Here is a 19,173-nt window from a genome sequence, read left to right as displayed (position 1 = left end):
GTTAACATTATGTATATCCCATATTCCAAATCCAAATCTGATGGAACTTATATCCAAAAAAAGATTGATTGAAATCAGGACAAAATATTATATATATAGCTGCCATAGGAAGGATCGGTAACCAAACATAGTTTATTTTTTTAAGCCCTCCAAATCAATCTCATCACAATTTAAAGTTTACATTTATATATTAGTTTGCAGCTTTTCATTAAATTTAAATAGGCCTAGAAAGCTTGTCGAAAATGCATCAATTTCTATGCAGTAGCTTTAATCCGTTTAAATACTGATATAAGAACCAGAGGGCCGGGGCTAACTTCGACCGCGTCAAAGTTTGTATACCCTTGCAACTTTTTTGGTAACTTTTTCCTTACCTCTAGCCATAAAAGTGGAAACAACGAAGATCAAAGTCACTGTTTTCCACCGATCGTTCCTATGGGAGCTATATGATACAGTTACCCAATATTTATCAAATTCGGCACAGTCATTAACAGATTAAACTAACAAATGTTTAATTTGAAAGCAATCGCGTCAAAAGTAACGAAGTTATTGACAAAAGTCACTGTTTTCGAAAGATCGTTTCTATGGGAGCTATATGATATAGTCACCCGATCTTGATCAAATTTGGCATAGTCGTTTACATGTGTAATTAACTCACCAATATTAAATTTCATGACAATAGCTCAGAAAATAACAAAGTTATTGAGAAAAGTCACTGTTCGGACAGACGGACGGACGGACATGGCTATATGAACTCGTCTCGTCGTGCTGATCAAGAATATATATACTTAATATGGTCGGAGATGCTTCCTTCTATGCGTTGCACACTTCTGACCAAAATTAATATACCCTTTTTGCAAGGGTATAAAAATTTAATATACATACATACATACATATGTATAATATAAAGAGAGAGAAACCAAGCACATGCTTTGTCCTTTTTGGTCCAATTGTAAATGAGTTTATCTTTGTCTAACACAATGCAAACACATTTATTCTCTTCTCGATTAAATCAAGGGAGTCGACAAGTTGTCAATCAACAGAGAATACTCAATATCCTAAACGAATCGATTTTGATTAATGGAAATGAATTCAATTGGCATTTGGAGCATCTGTAGCTTTTGGGCATTAAAATTTCAATACGTTCTATTGATCGATGAAGTACAGTTTGACCAATATGAGCGTTATGTGTCAAGGTTTAATGATCTAGATCTAGGATCAAGAAGTGAAAGAGATGATTTAGATGACCGTAGGGGAGGATTATTGAGTCATGTGTATGTATTGGCCAATGATTTTACTGGTGCCTTGCTGATGGATTCAAAGAGGATACCAAAAGGTTATATAACCACAGACGGCAATGATATCGATGAGAAAGCCATAGAGGATAATTGGTTGGCATATCTGAGACAACAGCGCATTCTTATGATGATGGTCCTCTTCCTAATTATACTCATGATCCTGATACCCCTCATTGGGTGAGACAAAGACAAAGAATGGCATGATTTTTCTGAGTCCTAATCCTTGAAACATTATATCTTGTAGAATATTCTATTGCCTCTTTTGTGCCGAGGGTAGAAGGACTCCTTTGTCTGTTCTATGTACATTTCTATGCTGGGGATTGATGATGACCATTGTGGTCATTTTTATGCTGTAAGTCAATGGAAAATTCGTTTTTACTATCTCTCTCTCAATCGGTGGATAAAAGTTTCTTTCTAATTTTCGCCCTAATCGCGAGTGTGAAATTGCATAATAATTTAAACGATGTGTTAACAAGAAGCATCTGTGGAACGGGAAACTCTAGTGACTCGCCTCTACTAACAGCAGCCGAGGTGGTTAGATCCACATCGGAGCATCTGCATCATTTGCATGTAGAGAACTATAAACAGTTTCAGCAACGAATCGAACAGATATTGCAAAACGAACCACACATCATACAATCCTTTATTCGAACGGAAGCCAATGGTGCAGCCATCGAGAGATTAAGCCAAATTGTCGATAATCTACAGGACACGCAATCTCTTTTTGCCAGACTTAAGGATGAGGTACCCCAAGCACGACATTTGGCCACTCAATTTCGAGATGGTAAAAGATACATACACTTCAAGTCGGTTCATATGTATATAACTTTTATATTCCAATTGACAGCTCTACGCGATGTTAAACGTCATCTTATGGTGACTCTGATTATGCAATGTCCCTTTAACGAATGTAAACAATTTTACCGCAAACATGCCATTAGTTATCTAGACATGGGTTGTCTGCATTACGATTTGGTGAGTTTCAATTGGGATATATGTACATATGTAGTTTTCACTTTCATTCTCCTTTTCTTAGTTGCCTGACACTGATGTATTTATCATATCGATTCAAGGCCTTCTAAATAACAAATTGGTCGACTATCCACGCAATGCTTCAAACCATCTAAAGCAGTTGTCGAGTGTGTTTAAGAATCGCATGAATAAACTAATCAATACCATTCAAGAGGATGTCAACGATGGCGGTGCGTAGTACTCCCATGTATGTAGGTGTGAGTCTCAACACACTGAATCATAATAATTAAATATTTTTGTCAGTCCTGCCCATCTTATCACTCCTTTTGAAAGCACTGTATAATCTGTTTTATTTTCACCTTCAGGACAACAGTTGTTAAAGAAAAGCAATATGACAACGCAACTGTTGGAGAGACTTGTCGAAGAGCTCACTGCTCAGCCAACAAAACGACAGAATGTGGTCAGAATTCCACCCGTTATAAATTTGAGAAATAAACTGGGCAAATTCTGGTTCCATATCACCGTGGCAATAATTTTGATATTTTTGTTAGTTCCTGTCCTGTTCCTATTCAGTTTTGTTCTATATCTGCAGAGTTCGCAAGCCTCTAGAAATTGCCTCTGTTGCACGTTAGTGACAATATTTGTATTGTATTTTCTGGCCATTATGTTGACACTTTTCTTTCTCCTCCATGGAGCATTGTTGTGGCATGGATGTTGTAGCAGAAAATTTATAAAGTCATCACCAGACTTGTCGCCGAATAAAGTTCTCAATCCGAATAAATACTTACCAGTTCGATTTGCTCTTACTCATCGAATGCCCCAGATGAGGGCAGATGAGGCATTTCAAAGATGCCACAACACAAGCAACGAGAATCTCTATAAATTATGGCAATTGGAAGATCTGTTCAATTTGTCCGGGCTCCGTGAAGAGGTGATTGAGGATGTCCGGAATTGTTTGCATGAGATGGAAAATAGTTCATTGCCAGTGGAATTGGGTGAAATCCATTCGCAGGCGGAAGCGGCTATTCATCAGATGTTGAGCCAAAAGAATCTTTCCAGCTATGATAGCAAGCGATATACCCGATATTTATGCCGGCAATTAATACCGGAGCCGTATCCAGGTCCATTGCCGGATTTCTGGAGGAGTCTCGATAATCTGGCTGGTCGTGTTCAGGGCAATTCCACGCTGCGAAATCAGATTGTGAATTTGCAGGCATTTCATCAGCATTTAGGCAAACCATTGGCCAAGATTGTCAGTCATATGCTAGATATCTTGCAGAAAATTGACCAACATTTGTCCACCTCAAGTTCAGATTCTGATTCGGATATTGGCAATTTTGGGAAATCCATGAGGCATTTGCTTAATGAGATTAGAATGGGAAACGAGTTCCTCAAGACGAAAGCCAATGATATCACCATATCGACGGGTCGCAATATAATGAAATATGTCGATGATAGTCTAACTAGCTATATTCATATGGTACGGAATGTCACCGAGAATGATCTAAATAGCTGCTCCCCATTGATGCGCAGTGAAACCCAAAAAATGACAGAATCCAGTGATCTCTGTAATAGAATTGCCAAGCCCATGGTGGGTAGTCGAATGAAATATTCATTACAGTCACAAAGATTTCGTTTTTCTATTTCTCCATAGAATGCCATTTGGTTTGGTCTCTTCATTTTTTCAATGCTGTTGCTTCCCTCCCTTTGCTGCATTCACTTGATGCGTTGCAATTTGGAGCGATTGAATTATATATACGAATCAGATCCTGAAATGACAGTTATCGAAGAGAATTATATGCCCACCAATTTGGTGGTGTTGCCACCGCCGCAAGTATCGGCCTTGCCCCGCTGCTATTGTCCCTATCATGTCAATTTGCCCATGGTGCCGGAAACTAATGTCGATCTTCTGCCGATGGAAATCTATGAGAATCAACTTGTTAAACCCAAGCGAGAGTAGTCTTCTGTCAGTTATCTCAATTTATATACATATATATTTTTGTGTTTTTTCTATCAATTTACTAATAAACAAACAAAACAGATATGAAGTTACTTTGGCAGTTACCTGCCTATATATTCATTGTGTTTTGGCCACATCTTTGGAACTGGTCAAGCCCTCATGAGGGTATGGCCTCATCCTTGGCCATGGATGACAATAACAATGATACCGGCATAACAACTCACCAGCAATGGGAAGAATATACTAGCTCAAGCTGGCCAATGGATTGTCGTCTCGGAATAACTTTTCTGTTGCTAGTTCTAATGGCAATGCCTGTCTATAATATGGTATTATTTATGATTGGGTAGGTACAACTATTCTTTCTATTAAATCCTAGAGATCGCATGTGGGTCATAACTTTCATCCTTTCTACAGAAAGCGTCACAATCGTGTAATTGCAGACCATGCGCTGCTTCTCTCAGCCAGTTATGGAGAAGTCTCATTATCCATGCCGTTAAGTCCACCGCCGCCGAAGCCTCCGTTGACTATGGCTCCAAGACCTCCACCACGCCGCCGCCGACGACGTTGTGCTCCGCTACCACCTTCCGAGCAGCAGCAGGAGCCGGAGCAGCAGCAACCACAGATTTTGGATCCATATCAAAGGCTGCGTAAAAATCTAAAACGTGCTCATGATGGATTACAGAAGCCATTACCACCTCCGCCAATTCCTGCTCCATTGGTCTGGTTGCCTTCATCTAATGAGGTAGTTACTCCTGACATTGCCCTAAGATCGCCACGAAAACGTTGGTTAAAGTCAAGGCCAAAATGGTTGCGTTTGTTTTTAGAGCGCTTCAAGAGAGATAAGACTCAGAGCCATCAATTAAAGGTCGGCGACAACAACAACGGCAACGGCAACGGCAGCAGCAGCAGCAGCAACAAGAACAACAAAATAATTTCCCATCTATGGGAAAAATTGAAACCAAATCGTACCGATCGCAAGGCTTGTCATCTATATGATGAACACATTGATACATTGTCGCCATCAACTTCTAGTTCGGTTAGCTCTAGTTCCAGTTGTTTCTATGTCTAAACCTTGTGAAAGCCATTTTTGGAACAACCTCGCATATTCCTGGGAAACTCTAATACCCATTTTGGTAATGGATATTCCGATGAAAATGCGTTGTCATTCCAATATATAAATACCTACATATAAACATCATTATATTTCTTAACGATTAAACAGTTTCGACCTTGAAAGAGCTTTTTGTGACTTTATTAGAACACATCCGGTGAAGGCAACAAAAAGCCACGGTTCCATACATAAACAATTGACTTAAGCGACAAACCTTGTTCTCGCATCAATCATGAGCTGACAAAATGCTCCACTACCGGGTAAGCAGCTTGAGAAGACCGATCACTGAACACATCATAAGGCGACCCCTCGACTACGACAACGATGAGCAAAAACTAAATAACGAAACGAAACGAAACAGAAATAAAGATTGCCATCACGCCCTCCAGCTTCATGTGCAACATGATTATCTTGCCACAATGGCAGGAAGGGAAACTAAGCCAACAACAAGCAAAGCAACCAAAAAGCACATATAATAAAAAACCAATTTTTCCCCTTTTTGTATAATCTACAAAAACTGAAATGCAGATACTCTGCAATAGTTGTTAGCATAGTTCATTTCAAAACCCCAATTGTATATGATTTATATTCTATATTAATCTTCTTTTATTCATAAACTCTTTTTCTAGACTTGCATTTCTGGCAGGCATTCTGCCCCATTGTCCTTAAACTCTTGGGCATTGCATGTATTTCCAACATCCTGCTAAGATTGTGAAGCAAACTTTGGCCTAGGTTTGTCTATATTTCCGAGATTCGAGAGCTCTTTGAAAAAGGAAACCGTTAGACTCAAGATTAATTATATTACAAATTTTAAATGATTCCGTAAGCTATGTGATTGAGATATTGCTACCAAATACGACTGAATTATTAGAACGAAGGAAAAAGGTACAAAAAGGTCTTCACGTCTAAGTCTTCTTTGCGTGTTTGAAACTTTTTTTTTATTGTTTTTATTTTTTTGAAGATGAACTGTTTAATATTGATTATTGGGGGATTATTTAATTTTTTTTTTGTAATGGTATTCTAAAATATTGTGAAAAAACTAAGCACAAAACCAAAAAATAACTGTGTAATATTGCATAGAAAAATCAGAGCAGAAGTTTTTGTAAAATTGGGGGCATCGATTCAAACATCTTAGCCTATCCCTTTCACACACTCCAACGTGAGCTTTCAAAATCAGCTATATCTTTGAAAATATTGATCAGATTTGTTTCAAATTTACATTCGAAAAATGCAACAACAAAATTCACCTTTTCAAAATTTTCAGGTGTACAGGTTCAGGTTCAGATGTATATACACCTGAATGTACATACATAAATCGCCTCTGGAATACACTTTTTATTCTTGGACATAATCTTAAGAATCATTAATCATATTCTTAACAAAAATAAAAAGTTGCCGTTTTCTTTTCTTGTGTCTTTTTGATGTGACAATCCCTTTTCTACTCCTAAATCTATTGCATTTTTTAAGTTGGTTACTGAGAAAGTTTGATTTATTATAAAGCAACATTTTTACCACATAAATGTACTAACTCTAGTTAAAGTTGATAGTGCATCATCATCACACACATACATACACACTCGAATCATATATACCCCTGACTTAAAAAACCTCTGAGACTCCCAGGTGAGTTTCATCTTTTTCATTTTGAATCTTTTTGTTTGGGGGTTTTTTTTTGTATTTCATTTTATGTTTGTTCTTCCGCAGGAGAAACTGTGTGTGTGTGTGTATGTATGTTGGCATTGAGGGACACCAGATTTCGGTTTCGAATTACCCACAGAGTCAAGAGAGTCAGTCACTGGCTTCCGCATGGTGGCTGACTGGCAATGGGAGGTAATATTATATTGTATAGTAGTAGGTACTTGCCGCACTTGCCACCAGTTGTAGTAAGTAAGTAGTGGGTAATGCAAATGAAAAGTGAAAACCAAGGCGGCACCATCATCACACACACACAGCCACATATACTCATATGATTTTCATAATTTTTAACTAAAAATTAAATCACGTTTCTTATCAGCTGCTGTCGGTGGCACAGACAAACACACTCACACACTAGCAAAAGCCATGCCGGCAATGATGATGATGACGATGGTGATTGTGAGTGCCTTTCTTTTTCAACAATTACCAAAAACAGAAAAAAAAACCAAACCAAAAAAAAACATAATAATAATAATGCCAACAATGAAAATTTCACTTTCAATTTATCCGCTTGTCTACATACATATATCAGTATGTATGTGTGTGTGTGTGTGTGTGTGTGTGTGTGTGTGTATATGTATGTTTGGGTATGGGTTAAGGCATGATTTTTTTTCAGTTTTTTGTGAAGGTTAAGTTGTTCGATTTGATATTCAATTGGTATAACGGTTTCGAAAGCCCATGCCAAGTCAATGCAATCTCTCACTAGGAAGGTTCACACCTGTATAGCATAAGTAAAATACATATACATACATATGTATGTTGATCTTGAGAGTTTTGGGGATTAATCGATTCTAAACGCATTTCCACTTTTCCAGCTTTTAGAGCATGAAATCTTTCATGGCTAAACAGAGCATTGCATTTTCTCATTTTCACAAGAAATACATACAAAAAAGAAGAAGAGAAAAAAGAAACACAGAATTGCAAAAGCAGCAAATGGTAAATGGCACGCAATGAGCATTAAAATGCACACAATTAAGTCGAGCAAATGATTTACAGTGAAAGGTAGTGAAATTTACGGCATGCAAAGCGTGAGAAGAGAAAAAATAACCATCTGCATTTGCAGACACTTTTTTCATTCGTTTTTTAGAAACAGAATTTTTTTATATTTTTCTTTATAATCATCAAGCAACAAGTCAGAGTTAAAGTTGGAGTCACTTTCGCTTTCGTTTCAGTGGGAGTTAAATATATATATATAGGTTTGGCTTTTTGTTGTTTAGCATTGGCAACGGCTATTGGCTATTTTTTGTTTTTTTTTTTTTTTTTAATTTTGACCATGGCCAGGGATTGATATTGAGAGATTGAGACTGTATGTGTGTGTGATTACTGGGGTGACAGGCTTATGAAACCCTTTTCTATTATACATATATATGCAAATGAATTAGTTTAGCTTTCCACTCATACTAGCTCTCTATGTGAAATGTTATGTATGAATCCAGCTTAACTCTTTATCGTTGTTGTTGTTGTTGCTGTTGGTTTTGTTTTGTTTTATTTCGTAAATCATATTTTGAATTTGCATTTATCAAGAGTTTGTGTGAAGTTTCGGGAGATAGAAATGAGATAGAGATGCTGTCGCCTATGCCCCATGAGGTTGGGTTATGCTAATCAAACATGTTCATTTACAAAATCGCCTCCCGTCAAACTTCCAAGAAAAAAAAAAAAAAAGCTTCAAAGATAGGACAGGAACTAACTCAAACCAAATTAAACCAGAGGGCCGGGGTTAACTTCGACCGCGTCAAAGTTTGTATACCCTTGCAAGTTTTTGGTTACTCTTTCCCTACCTATAGCCGTCAAAGTGGAAAAACGTTTCAGAAGTCTAATGTTTGCGAAAGAAAGATCTACAATCGTACCATATGAAATAAAGAAATTATTAACCGAAATCACTGTTTACCACGATCATGATCAAATTTGGGTCAGTCATTAACAAATGTATAAAACTGACCAAATTTTAATTGTAATTTTAAGTTATTCGTAAAAGTCACTGTTTCTGACCGATCGTTCATATGAAAGCTATATGATATAGCTATAAGATCTTCATCAAATTTGGCACAGTCGATTATAGGTGTAAAAAACACACAAGTTTCACGACAATACCTTAAAATATTACAAAGTTATTGCGAAAAGTCAGTGTTCGTGACTGACGTTTGTATGGCAGCTACATGATACAGTGATCCGATCTGAGGTATACAAACTGTGCAGTATATACAAGGCTACATGCCAAATCTCTGTTGCTCTTACGGTCTAGGAGGAGATCGCGTCGTTCCAGACGGACGGACGGACATGGCTATTTGAACTCGTCTTGTCGTGCTGATCAAGAATATATATACTTTGTATGGTCGGAGATGCTTTCTTCTATGCGTTGCACACTTCTGACCAAAATGAATATACCCTTTTTGCAAGGGGTTCGGCTGTTGAGTTCGGCTTAATCGACTTTTCCTACACACTTTTCTTTGCGCCAAATAATTTTAGACTTTCTCTTTCATTGAGAATGAGTAAGAGTAAGTGAGGGGCATTCTCATCGATGGGGTAGATTTCGTGTGGGTCAAAAGTTCTAGACAGCCTAGTTTCAAAATCTTCAAAGATATCGGAGCTGATAAGCTTTTTAATGGCCTTGTAAATAAGAACAGCAGTTTCTTAGCCCTTCGTTTGGTTGCCTCTGTCTTGCAGCCACTCGGCTGCTGGAACTATAAAGTCCAACCTTACTTCCAATAATATACTTTTCTGTTTCATAAAAGTTAATTTTGTACTAAGCTACGGCTAATAAAAACAACCTTAATATAGAATAATGTTTTGTTCTTCTACATGGTGCAAACTTCTCAAAAAATTTATTTACCGTGGTGAGGATTTCCATTTTTTTTACGTTTAACAATAAAAAACATTTGCTAAAGTAATTTTGATAAGTACATATAATAAAAAAAAAAAAATTATATTAATTTTTTTATCGGTTAGACTAGTTTTTCATATACAGTGAACCCTTGGGTAACAAACACAATACGTTCCAGCATATTGTACGTTAAACGAAACAGCATTTTTCACATACACCTTTTTTTATACCCTTGCAAAAAGGGTATATTAATTTTGGTCAGAAGTGTGCAACGCATAGAAGGAAGCATTTCCGACCATATAGAGTATATATATTCTTGATCAGCACGACGAGACGAGTTCAAATAGTTATGTCCGTCCGTCCGTCCGTCCGTCCGTCCGTCCGTCTGTCCGTCTGTCCGTCTGGATCAACGCAAACTCCTCCTAGACCGTTGGAGCTACAGAGCTGAAATTTTGCATGTAGGCTTGTATATACTGCAGGCGTTGTATATCTCGGATTCAGCCGGATCGGATCACTATATCATATAGCTCCCATACAAATGGCAAAGTCACGAACAGTGACTTTTCTCAATAACTTCGTTATTTTCTGAGCTATGATCATGAAATTTAATATTGGTGAGTTTATTACACATATAAACGACTGTGCCAAATTTGATCAAGATCGGGTATATCATATAGCTCCCATAGGAACGATCTTTCGAAAACAGTGACTTTTGTCAATAACTTCGTTACTTTTGACGCGATTGCTTTTAAATTAAACATTTGTTAGTTTAATATATCTGTTAATGACTGTGCTGAATTTGATAAAGATCGGGTTACTATATCATATAGCTCCCATAGGAACGATCGGTGGAAAACAGTGACTTTGATCAATATCTTCGTTATTTCCTATACTAAGATTGTAGGCCGTTCTTTTGCAAATGTTAGCCTTTTTAGCTTGAACGTTTTTCCATTTTGATGGCTTTAGGTAAGGAAAGAGTTACCATATAAGTTGCAAGGGTATACAAACTTTGACGCGGTCGAAGTTAGCCCCGGCCCTCTGGTTTATATTGTAAAATAAATTAATTAATAATGCACTAATCGCATATTTCAGTTTGAACAGTTTTTGTAAAAAAAAAATTATCAAAATATGCATCAAAACTTTTAAAGAATTGAAAAATTCTATGAAACGCATAATTTTTTTGGATGTTTTTGGATGGAAGAAGACGTCTGAAATGGAAGAAGGAAAAAGTGTGAAAGTTTTTTGTAAATGGGTAAAATGGTAACCCTGTTCAGCTCTGTAATATTTGTATATTCGGGATTTCCCCTACATTTAAGACTTACCGTTTTCGTTATTCCAAGCATTGTTCTTTTAGCGAAACTTTTTTTTTCATTCGAAATGTTTGTTAGCCGGGGCTTGTTCGTTAATTGAGATTCCGCGCAGTCAATAAAAAGCCAAAAATTAATTGGATGCATTTTTGTGTTTTTTAAATTTCATTAGTTGAAAATATTTCATATGTAATTCTTGCTGTTTTTTTAACTTTTTTGCCAACAAATTGACACACTAAGTCAATTAGTTTGATAAAGTTTTATTTTTATTTAGCGTTTTTGGTACTTATATACATATATGTACATAAACTTTATTAGTTGATAAAAAACAAAGTTATTATAGTCGAGGAAATTTACAACAAAAAGAAAAGATAAATTCTTGTAAAAAATTTCGAAAACCAGTCAAAAACATCTTAGCTTTGTAGTCGAAACTAGTCAGTTTAGCTATAGAAATGTTAATTTAAACAAAAAAAACACTAACTGTATTTGTTTTTTTACAGATTAAAACAAAACTGTATCAAACATGAATTTCACGCATTTGGACAGTATTCTAGAATTATTATTATTATTATTGAAGTATAGGATATAGTTGTAAACTATCAACCTAACTATATTTTATATTATATTAACGTATAAGTGAAATATAAAATTTATAACAAACATTTGAAAACCAGTTGACTTGAAATTAAGTCCATAAATAAACAACAACAACAACAAAATAACTAAATAACTAAATGAAATAAAATGTTAAATGTTTAACAATTAACAGAATGTTAAATTGTTTTTTAACAGCGACTGTGGCAGAGACTGAGGCCTAGGCAGAGCCAAGTTTGCTGCCTAAGTCTTTTGTTTTTTGAATTTGACTTGGTCAAAAGACGAAAACCAAAAATGCGGGCTGGGGGTGGTCAAAAGAAGTGGTGGTTAGAGAGCGAGAGAGACAGACGAAAATACAATTTTCCATGCAGCTCACAAGCAGAAACTGTTGTTTTCTTGTTTTTGTTGTTGTTGTTGTTAGTTTGACTGTATATGGCGCTTATACGTGGCGGACCAAAAACAACAACAACAGCTCAATCGGTGGGCCACTCATTTTGCCGTTTACTTGGCTCTGCTCTGCTCTGCTCGGCTCGACTTGGCTTGGCTTGACGACTTTGACTCCAACTTTGCCGTTGCTGCCGTTGTCGTCAGTTGTCTTGGCAGTTGGCCGTCGCAGCGCTCGAATCAGTTTCTGTTTTCCAGTCCAACGTGCGAGTTCGTAGCTGTTAGCGGGTTTTTTTCACACACAATACAAAGACGACAACGACAAAAAAGAAGAAGACGAAGACAAAAAACCAAAAAACAACAAAAATCAATTTCAAAACTCTAATAAGGATTTTTTTGTCGGAAAAAGTGACTGTTAAAAAAATGCGCAAATAATTGTATGCGCACCACCAACGCCACCACCGACAGCACCACCAACACCGCCGTGTGTAATTCGTTGAAGTGTCTTCCAATTGAAATCGTGTACAAACAATACGAATTCTAATTAGAATTGATAAAGTGCAGTCGCAGCAGAGCCAATTAATTGGCCAAAAACCAAACAAAAGAAAGAAGGGAAGAAAGAGAGAAATTCGAATTGTATTCTCGTCTTTTCGTGTTTTAATTTTTTTTTTGGTTTTCATTATTGTTTATTGTTAATATTGAAATTATTGAATATACAAATATTCAGAAGGAAAAAATCAAAGCAAAATGGTGAGTGCAATATCGAACGAAATGTGTGTCAGGCCACAAAAGAGAACTATGAACAAAACTTAAACGACAAAAAAAAGAAAAAAAAATTATCATACATATATTTATGCAGTCGAACGAACCATGCCAAAGAATATTGAAAGTCCGTTGACGCAACGGAAAAATGAATGTTAACCGACAGACAGACAAATGGACAGATAGACAGACAGACAAGCACCACTATGGAGAACTAGCAGACAGAATGGAACGGGTGGGAGGGGTGGGTAGGGGAGGGCGGTAGATAGGTAGGTCTGGTGTCGGGGTAATGGTGAGAAAAGCAACAACAAGAAAAGCAACTACCAGTTCTGTTCAAGCTGACCGAAGTTGAAGGCAAACTTGTCAAAGACAATGAATATGAAATACTATTAAAGCAAGCAGTTCCCTCCAGCAGGAGGTGGGGTGCTGGGGGAAGGGGTAAAGGCTGCTGCTGCTGCGGCTGCTAAAGCAGTTTCGCTTTCAAGCAAAATGGAAAGGGGATTTCTTGCTTTGCTGTTGTAGTTGTATTTTTCTTTTCTTTTCTTATTTCTTGTTTCAAACTAACGATTTAATTAGTCTTTCTGCAGTCTCTTTGCTTTTACTTCCCTGGATTTTCATTATGGCCACGCCTAAATTCGGCACCAAGTAAAAGTTGCAACTTGCCCACCACAACAATAGCAACAACTAGTTTTTTTATGTTTTTTTTTCCTTTGCAACAATTAATATTTGCAAAAAAAAAAACACAAAACAAAAGCAACAACAACAAAACCTAAACCAAAAACCAATTGGCAAATCGTTGGCTTAAAACGAAAACAAAAAAAAACCTAAAAATAAAAAAAAATAAAACTGGTCTCGAAAAACTGAAAAACTGGCAAAATTAGGTTTGAAATACGTTAGAGATCTCGAAATGAGTGGAGAAAAAACGAAGGCAAGGCAAGGCAAAGCGAAAAGACAATCAAAACACAAAAAGACTTAACTTAACTTAGTTAAAGTTTATAAATTAAACATATATAATATTGTTTTTTTATTTTTTATGTCACGCTTTGAAAGATTTAAAAGGTCTATCTATGATTTGTGTGTGTGTGTGTGTGTGCGTATAGAGAGGAAAAGACAATAGGAAATGTTAATTACCTGTCTGGGCAAAAGTTGCACTTTCGCAGCAATTTCCAACTCAAACTCTCAACTCCCCGAAATGCCACGCCTATTTCAATAGCTCCATTGCTCCATCTCCTTTCGCATTTTCTTCTCCTTTTCTCTCCCTAACTCTCCCTCTCTCTCAGAGGTAACTTTGCCTGACACGCGCTATTATTGACAGCCGTGACTGACTGACATGTGCAGTTGTTGTTGTTATTGTTATTGCTGTTGTAGTTGTTGTTGCCGAAACTCTCACTTTCATTTGAAATGCCTCTTGCTTTGACAATTAAATGAAAACACTTGAAGAGAATATTGTTTGTACAATAAACAATTCAAATAACAAGGCACAGGCAAAGACATAGACATAGAGGCATAGCTTTTGCTTTTTTACATGCAGATAAACACACACATGTACACACACACACACACACACACACACGCGACATAATAATTGCTTACCATGCAGAGACTTTCTCCCTTAAAGACACACAAGCACTCACTTGGCCGATAGTTTTAGTCGGAAGTTGGCACCAACCAGGCGTATGCGTAATGCGGATGTTGCAAGCATGTCGCCAAAAAAAGAAGCAAAAAAAAAAAGAAACCAAAAAACCAAGTGAGAACATTATTAATTTCATACACTGCAATTCCTTTTCTCAAGACATACTTCTGAATACCTTTACAAATAAGTATAAATGCATTGATTTTAATACTTTAATATTAAGCTTAAAGACTTATTAAAGAAACCGCGAAAGCAACTGAAATCTCTGTAAAAAAAATTGCCTTTTTTAATTATTTTTATTTCTCTGATATTTATAAACATTTTTCATTAAAACATTTTCCTATTTTTACAATAAGGCTCTGGAAAATATATAGCTCTATAAGTAAATAATATAAATCCATATACATTTTAGTGTTCAAAATGGTCGAATTTCTACTGTCCTCTCATATTTATTCAAGATTCTCTTTGAACATAAGCTTATAGAAAAAATATCAAGTAAAATAGTTCTCAAAAAGTTAGTTATTACTTACCTCACCAAATTCATTTTCTAGTATTGTACTTTAAAGAAACCAGTCATCCATGTTTACTATGATGCTAAGCTAGGAAAGTGAAAAATATCCATTATCACAAGCAAAATTATTAGTTAAGTAGAATTTAAAATACAAATTCAATTAATATAAATAAGTTGGAGAATGCTAAAAGTTTTCGTTAATAAAGGAGGAATTCGCAGTTTAACTAAAATGTGAACTATTTAATAAGAAAATCATCGGGAATCATCTGAAACGACTTTTTTTGATGAGTTGCTTAAATACCCTTCTTTTAATCAGAGTTTCGACCTCTTTTTAAGTCATATCTTTAATCATAAGCTACTCGTTTTAAGACTTAATAGCGGGCGGACTCGTTTTAGAAGCGTATTTTATATCACAAGTGAATCATGTTTTGTATCTAAAGTGACTTAATCAAGGATAAAATTTGCAATCAAGTAAGAGAACAGACTCTTCAATATGAATGCAGTTAATACAATATTCCAACTGCAGTCTAGGTTTTTGGGATATGATTATCTTTTTGTGATAACAAAATTTGATCAACCATCAGGTGGATAAAAAAATAAATGCTTCACTTTCATGGCTAGTCAAATTTACCCATCAAGAGATAAACTCGAGACATTAATTGTCTTTAGCAGACATGAAAAGAATTCTATTTAAATTATACAGCACTTCAATGAACACACGAAAAAACGACCACACATATACATACATATGTACATGTATAATATGTCCATATGTAAATATATGGAAGATCAACTTGAAAGCTGCTCAATTCAGATCAGAATTTAACAACATTTTATATTTAATTTTGTTGTTTGTGTTAAATTCCTTTATTTGGTATGTTATTTTCAGATAATATTAAACACTTTTTTGTTTTTTTTTTTTTTAGTATTCAAGTGAATTTCTTTAATAAGAAAACCGTTTTAAAGTTAAATTGTTATTAGCTGTTGTTTAATTGCAATTTAAAAATACAATGACTAACCACAAATAAAAGATCAGAGGTCCATTTAAATAGCTTTGGCTATGACGCAATATATATATATATATATGTATATATATATAGGTACATAGATTTATATTAATGAAGTTTAGGTTACTTTATTAAAGTTTACACAATTGGCGAAAGAAAAAAATCTAAAATGAAACTTAAGCCAATTACTTTTTCCGATTGATTATCATTTGCCAATTGTGTAAAAGAGAAAATTGATATCTCTTAACGTGCTGAGAGTTGAGTTAATTAATTGTGCAATAAATTGCACTTTTCGACATGCATCCAATAGAGAGAGAGAGACAGAGCTTCAAGCCAACTTTAAGCATTTGAAAGATAATTAATTGTAAGATGCATACTTTAATAAAATATACATTTTAATTAGTCTTTCAATTTTACTTATCTAGTTAAATCATCATAAACATATATGTGTGTAAAAATCCATTATATGGTTAATGGATCTTTTATTATGTTACTTTCAATGGGTTTTCTATGATTTTTTTTGTTATTTGAATTGATGTTCTCATTTATTTTTGCATATGTATTTATTGTCTTGCAAAAAGCCTTAATTTCTTTTGTTAAAAATGAATTATCTTCGCTTATATCCAACGAATTGAAGGCTAAAAAATTTCCTTCTCATTTAAATTTTAAAGTTTAAGATATTCGCTATATCATATAACATACATAAGAGAGAAGGGAAGAAATTTGTTTTTTGTTAAACGTTTAATTAGATTTTTTGTAGGTTATGACATTTCTTGATCTCTCAGAATATACATACATTGTTAAATAGTTAAATTTGCAAAATTTGTCGTTATTTGAAAATGTGTTTCTTTGATTTTGTTTAGAGAGACAAGGCGACAGATTCCAGTCACTTTGGCCTAACCCTGACAGGCAGTCAGTCAGTCACAGCCTGCAGCTGCAATTCAGATCTAAGTGGGTTGTGTTTGATTGTCTATTGAGACACACACACACATACACCACAAACACACACACATAGAGATACTACTTGCATTTAAAGCCATAAAGCACAAATCAAGTTTGCAATTCACTTTTATGTTGGTTTCTATGCGAGTTTTGCTTTTTGATTTTCTTTCTTTTGCTGTTGTTGTTGTTGTTGACGTTGTTGTTGCTGCTGCTGTTGCCAGCAATTTATGTATTTGTACATAAACAATTGCAAATGAATCGTATTGAAAAGTTGAGAAACTGAAATCGAAACGCATCAAATGGTTATTGAACTCGTTTTGTTGTTTTTTCATAGTTTTTTTTTTTGGTTTTGCATTTAAAGCTAACCGCCAAGAGACACAGCAAACAAAAGACTTAGACAACGAACCTTTTTTTTATGGCTTTGAATTTTCGGCTTTGCGATCTGTGACAGGAAGTGTCACCTTTTTGTTTATACAACTCCAAATAAACAAATAAGCCTAATTATGTATTTAGCAGACAAATACATATCTATATATGTATATATGTATATCAATCATTTGACAAGTAAAAAAACAAATTAAAAGACAACAAATACAAAAAAAAAACCCGACGAGGGCCACCTAATCAACGCAAACTCGTTTGAAATTTTAGTTGTTATATAAAAAGAGGCAAAAAAATAACACCAAAAAAATGGCTTAAAGGCATTCCACATGGACGTCAGCATAATCGAATCGAATAAAAAAAAAAAAAAAATAACGCTGAAAACTGAAATCAAAAAGCAGCCAAAAACTAACTCATTATCAGTAAAAATCATTGACCAGCCACAGCAACTCTCTTTGGCAGTCAACTAATTTTGCTAATAACTTTATATACATACATATGTATGTACATCTGTACGTATGTATGTATGTATGTACCTACATATATAGACAAATCAAGCCGACTTTCAAGTTGTAGCTGTTGCACAACAACATCTGTGAATATCTCTTTGCTGAGCTGTGTATTTGTCTATTTTTTTCGCTCATTTTAATTGAACTAATTAGAGGTGGAAACCCATTTTTGCCCTTCCTCTCCAAAGCAGACAAAACAAAAACATTGTCGGCACATGATGAATTTTGTGCTTGTGATGAAATTTCATCATTACTTTTGATCTACTTAAGATGCCAATTTGACCAAAACTCCAGGAAATAGTTAACCAATACAAAACAGTGTCATGCAACTGAAAAATTGGCCATATTTGTTTAATGATTTTCAACTTTTTCACAAGAAATGAGAAAAAAGACTCACTCATTGCATTAATATTTAGTATTTTAAGTAAACTTAACTTAAAAACTAAAACAACATAATAAAAAGATTTTAGTACTGGCATAAGCCGGTAAGGCAAGTTGCACTAGCCACAAGTTTATGTAGGATAAGTCTAAATAGTCTTAGATTATACAGTGATGGATACTCTAAGGGGAAATGAGGAAAATTTCGCTTCTCAGCTGAGATTTAAACTCTAAAAAAGGTAAATTTTCCCTAGAAAATTATCGATTTTCCACCTAAATGCCTGTTTTCCTCCACTCAAATGAGGTCTGGGTTATTCCGCCTTTTCAATATTAGTGTAATTGGATACAAAAATGTAAAAATGCAATTATAACTTATAATAATAATTTATATTTATATTATTATTATTTTACATTTATTAATATTTTCAAATACTAATAAGGCAACGGTAATTTTCAAGTAATACAGTAGCTAGTTTAAAATGAATTCTAAATTTTAGGCCAAAGAGTTGTGCACCATTATTATGATAATATAAGCCGCGTGTGATCTGTGTCTTCGGCTTGATTATATATCTTTAGCTGTAGCCATTAAAAAAAGAAAAAGATTGTCTGGCTTTAATACTGTTTTATGACTAGGCCATAAAAAACAAAAAATTGATCGACAACAAGCCGATATAAACTGGCCAGTCAGCCTCGAAACGATCAGAGAGACATCTTTTAATTTAAATTTTAATATGTATACTATAGATGCCTATTCATTTTTTTCTTCGATTTGATTTGATTGAACAAACTGGTTTGTTTTGGCTAAATGAAAGAAAAAGGTTAAAGTTTAACAACATAATGGCCATAAGAAATGCAAACCTGACATTCAGAGTTTCAAGCCAAACAACACAAAATTTCACTCGAATGCGATT

At 35.0% G+C, this 19,173-nt stretch overlaps 2 protein-coding genes across 3 annotated transcripts in view; both read left to right on the top strand.

The window, feature by feature from the left end:
- Window positions 1-1,052: 1,052 nt before the first annotated feature.
- On the top strand, window positions 1,053-5,463 carry LOC6646345 (prominin-like protein). 2 transcript variants are annotated; one of them, XM_023178001.2, is made up of 8 exons: window positions 1,053-1,472; window positions 1,540-1,647; window positions 1,703-2,079; window positions 2,143-2,270; window positions 2,332-2,497; window positions 2,633-3,858; window positions 3,922-4,570; window positions 4,642-5,463. In XM_023178001.2, the coding sequence occupies exons 1-7, from the start codon at window positions 1,078-1,080 to the stop codon at window positions 4,225-4,227; spliced, it is 2,706 nt and encodes a 901-aa protein (XP_023033769.2). In that variant the 5' UTR covers window positions 1,053-1,077; the 3' UTR covers window positions 4,228-4,570; window positions 4,642-5,463. The 2 variants fall into 2 exon arrangements, with proteins under 2 accessions (XP_023033769.2, XP_046867886.1); XM_047011930.1 differs by lacking the exons at window positions 1,053-1,472; window positions 1,540-1,647; window positions 1,703-2,079; window positions 2,143-2,270 and having other exon boundaries at window positions 2,476-2,514.
- Window positions 4,715-19,173, top strand: part of LOC6646300 (probable chitinase 10) — a 27,657-nt gene continuing 13,198 nt past the window's right edge. The window contains exon 1 of the mRNA XM_047011895.1: window positions 4,715-4,969. Coding sequence (XP_046867851.1) covers window positions 4,715-4,969 — 255 coding nt within the window. The remainder of the gene's footprint in view (window positions 4,970-19,173) is intronic.

The sequence above is a fragment of the Drosophila willistoni genome, assembly GCF_018902025.1.
Source record: "Drosophila willistoni isolate 14030-0811.24 chromosome XR unlocalized genomic scaffold, UCI_dwil_1.1 Seg143, whole genome shotgun sequence".
Taxonomy (NCBI): domain Eukaryota; kingdom Metazoa; phylum Arthropoda; class Insecta; order Diptera; family Drosophilidae; genus Drosophila; species Drosophila willistoni.
Note: the sequence above shows the minus strand (reverse complement) of the source record. Positions and strands in the feature narration are given on the sequence as shown.

Coding starts and splice junctions, on each gene's coding strand:
- LOC6646345 (XM_023178001.2), top strand. CDS start 1,078: ATGGAAATGAATTCAATTGGCATTTGGAGCATCTGTAGCTTTTGGGCA. Junction 1,473..1,539: donor ATCCTGATACCCCTCATTGG/GTGAGACAAAGA, acceptor TATATCTTGTAG/AATATTCTATTGCCTCTTTT. Junction 2,080..2,142: donor GGCCACTCAATTTCGAGATG/GTAAAAGATACA, acceptor TCCAATTGACAG/CTCTACGCGATGTTAAACGT.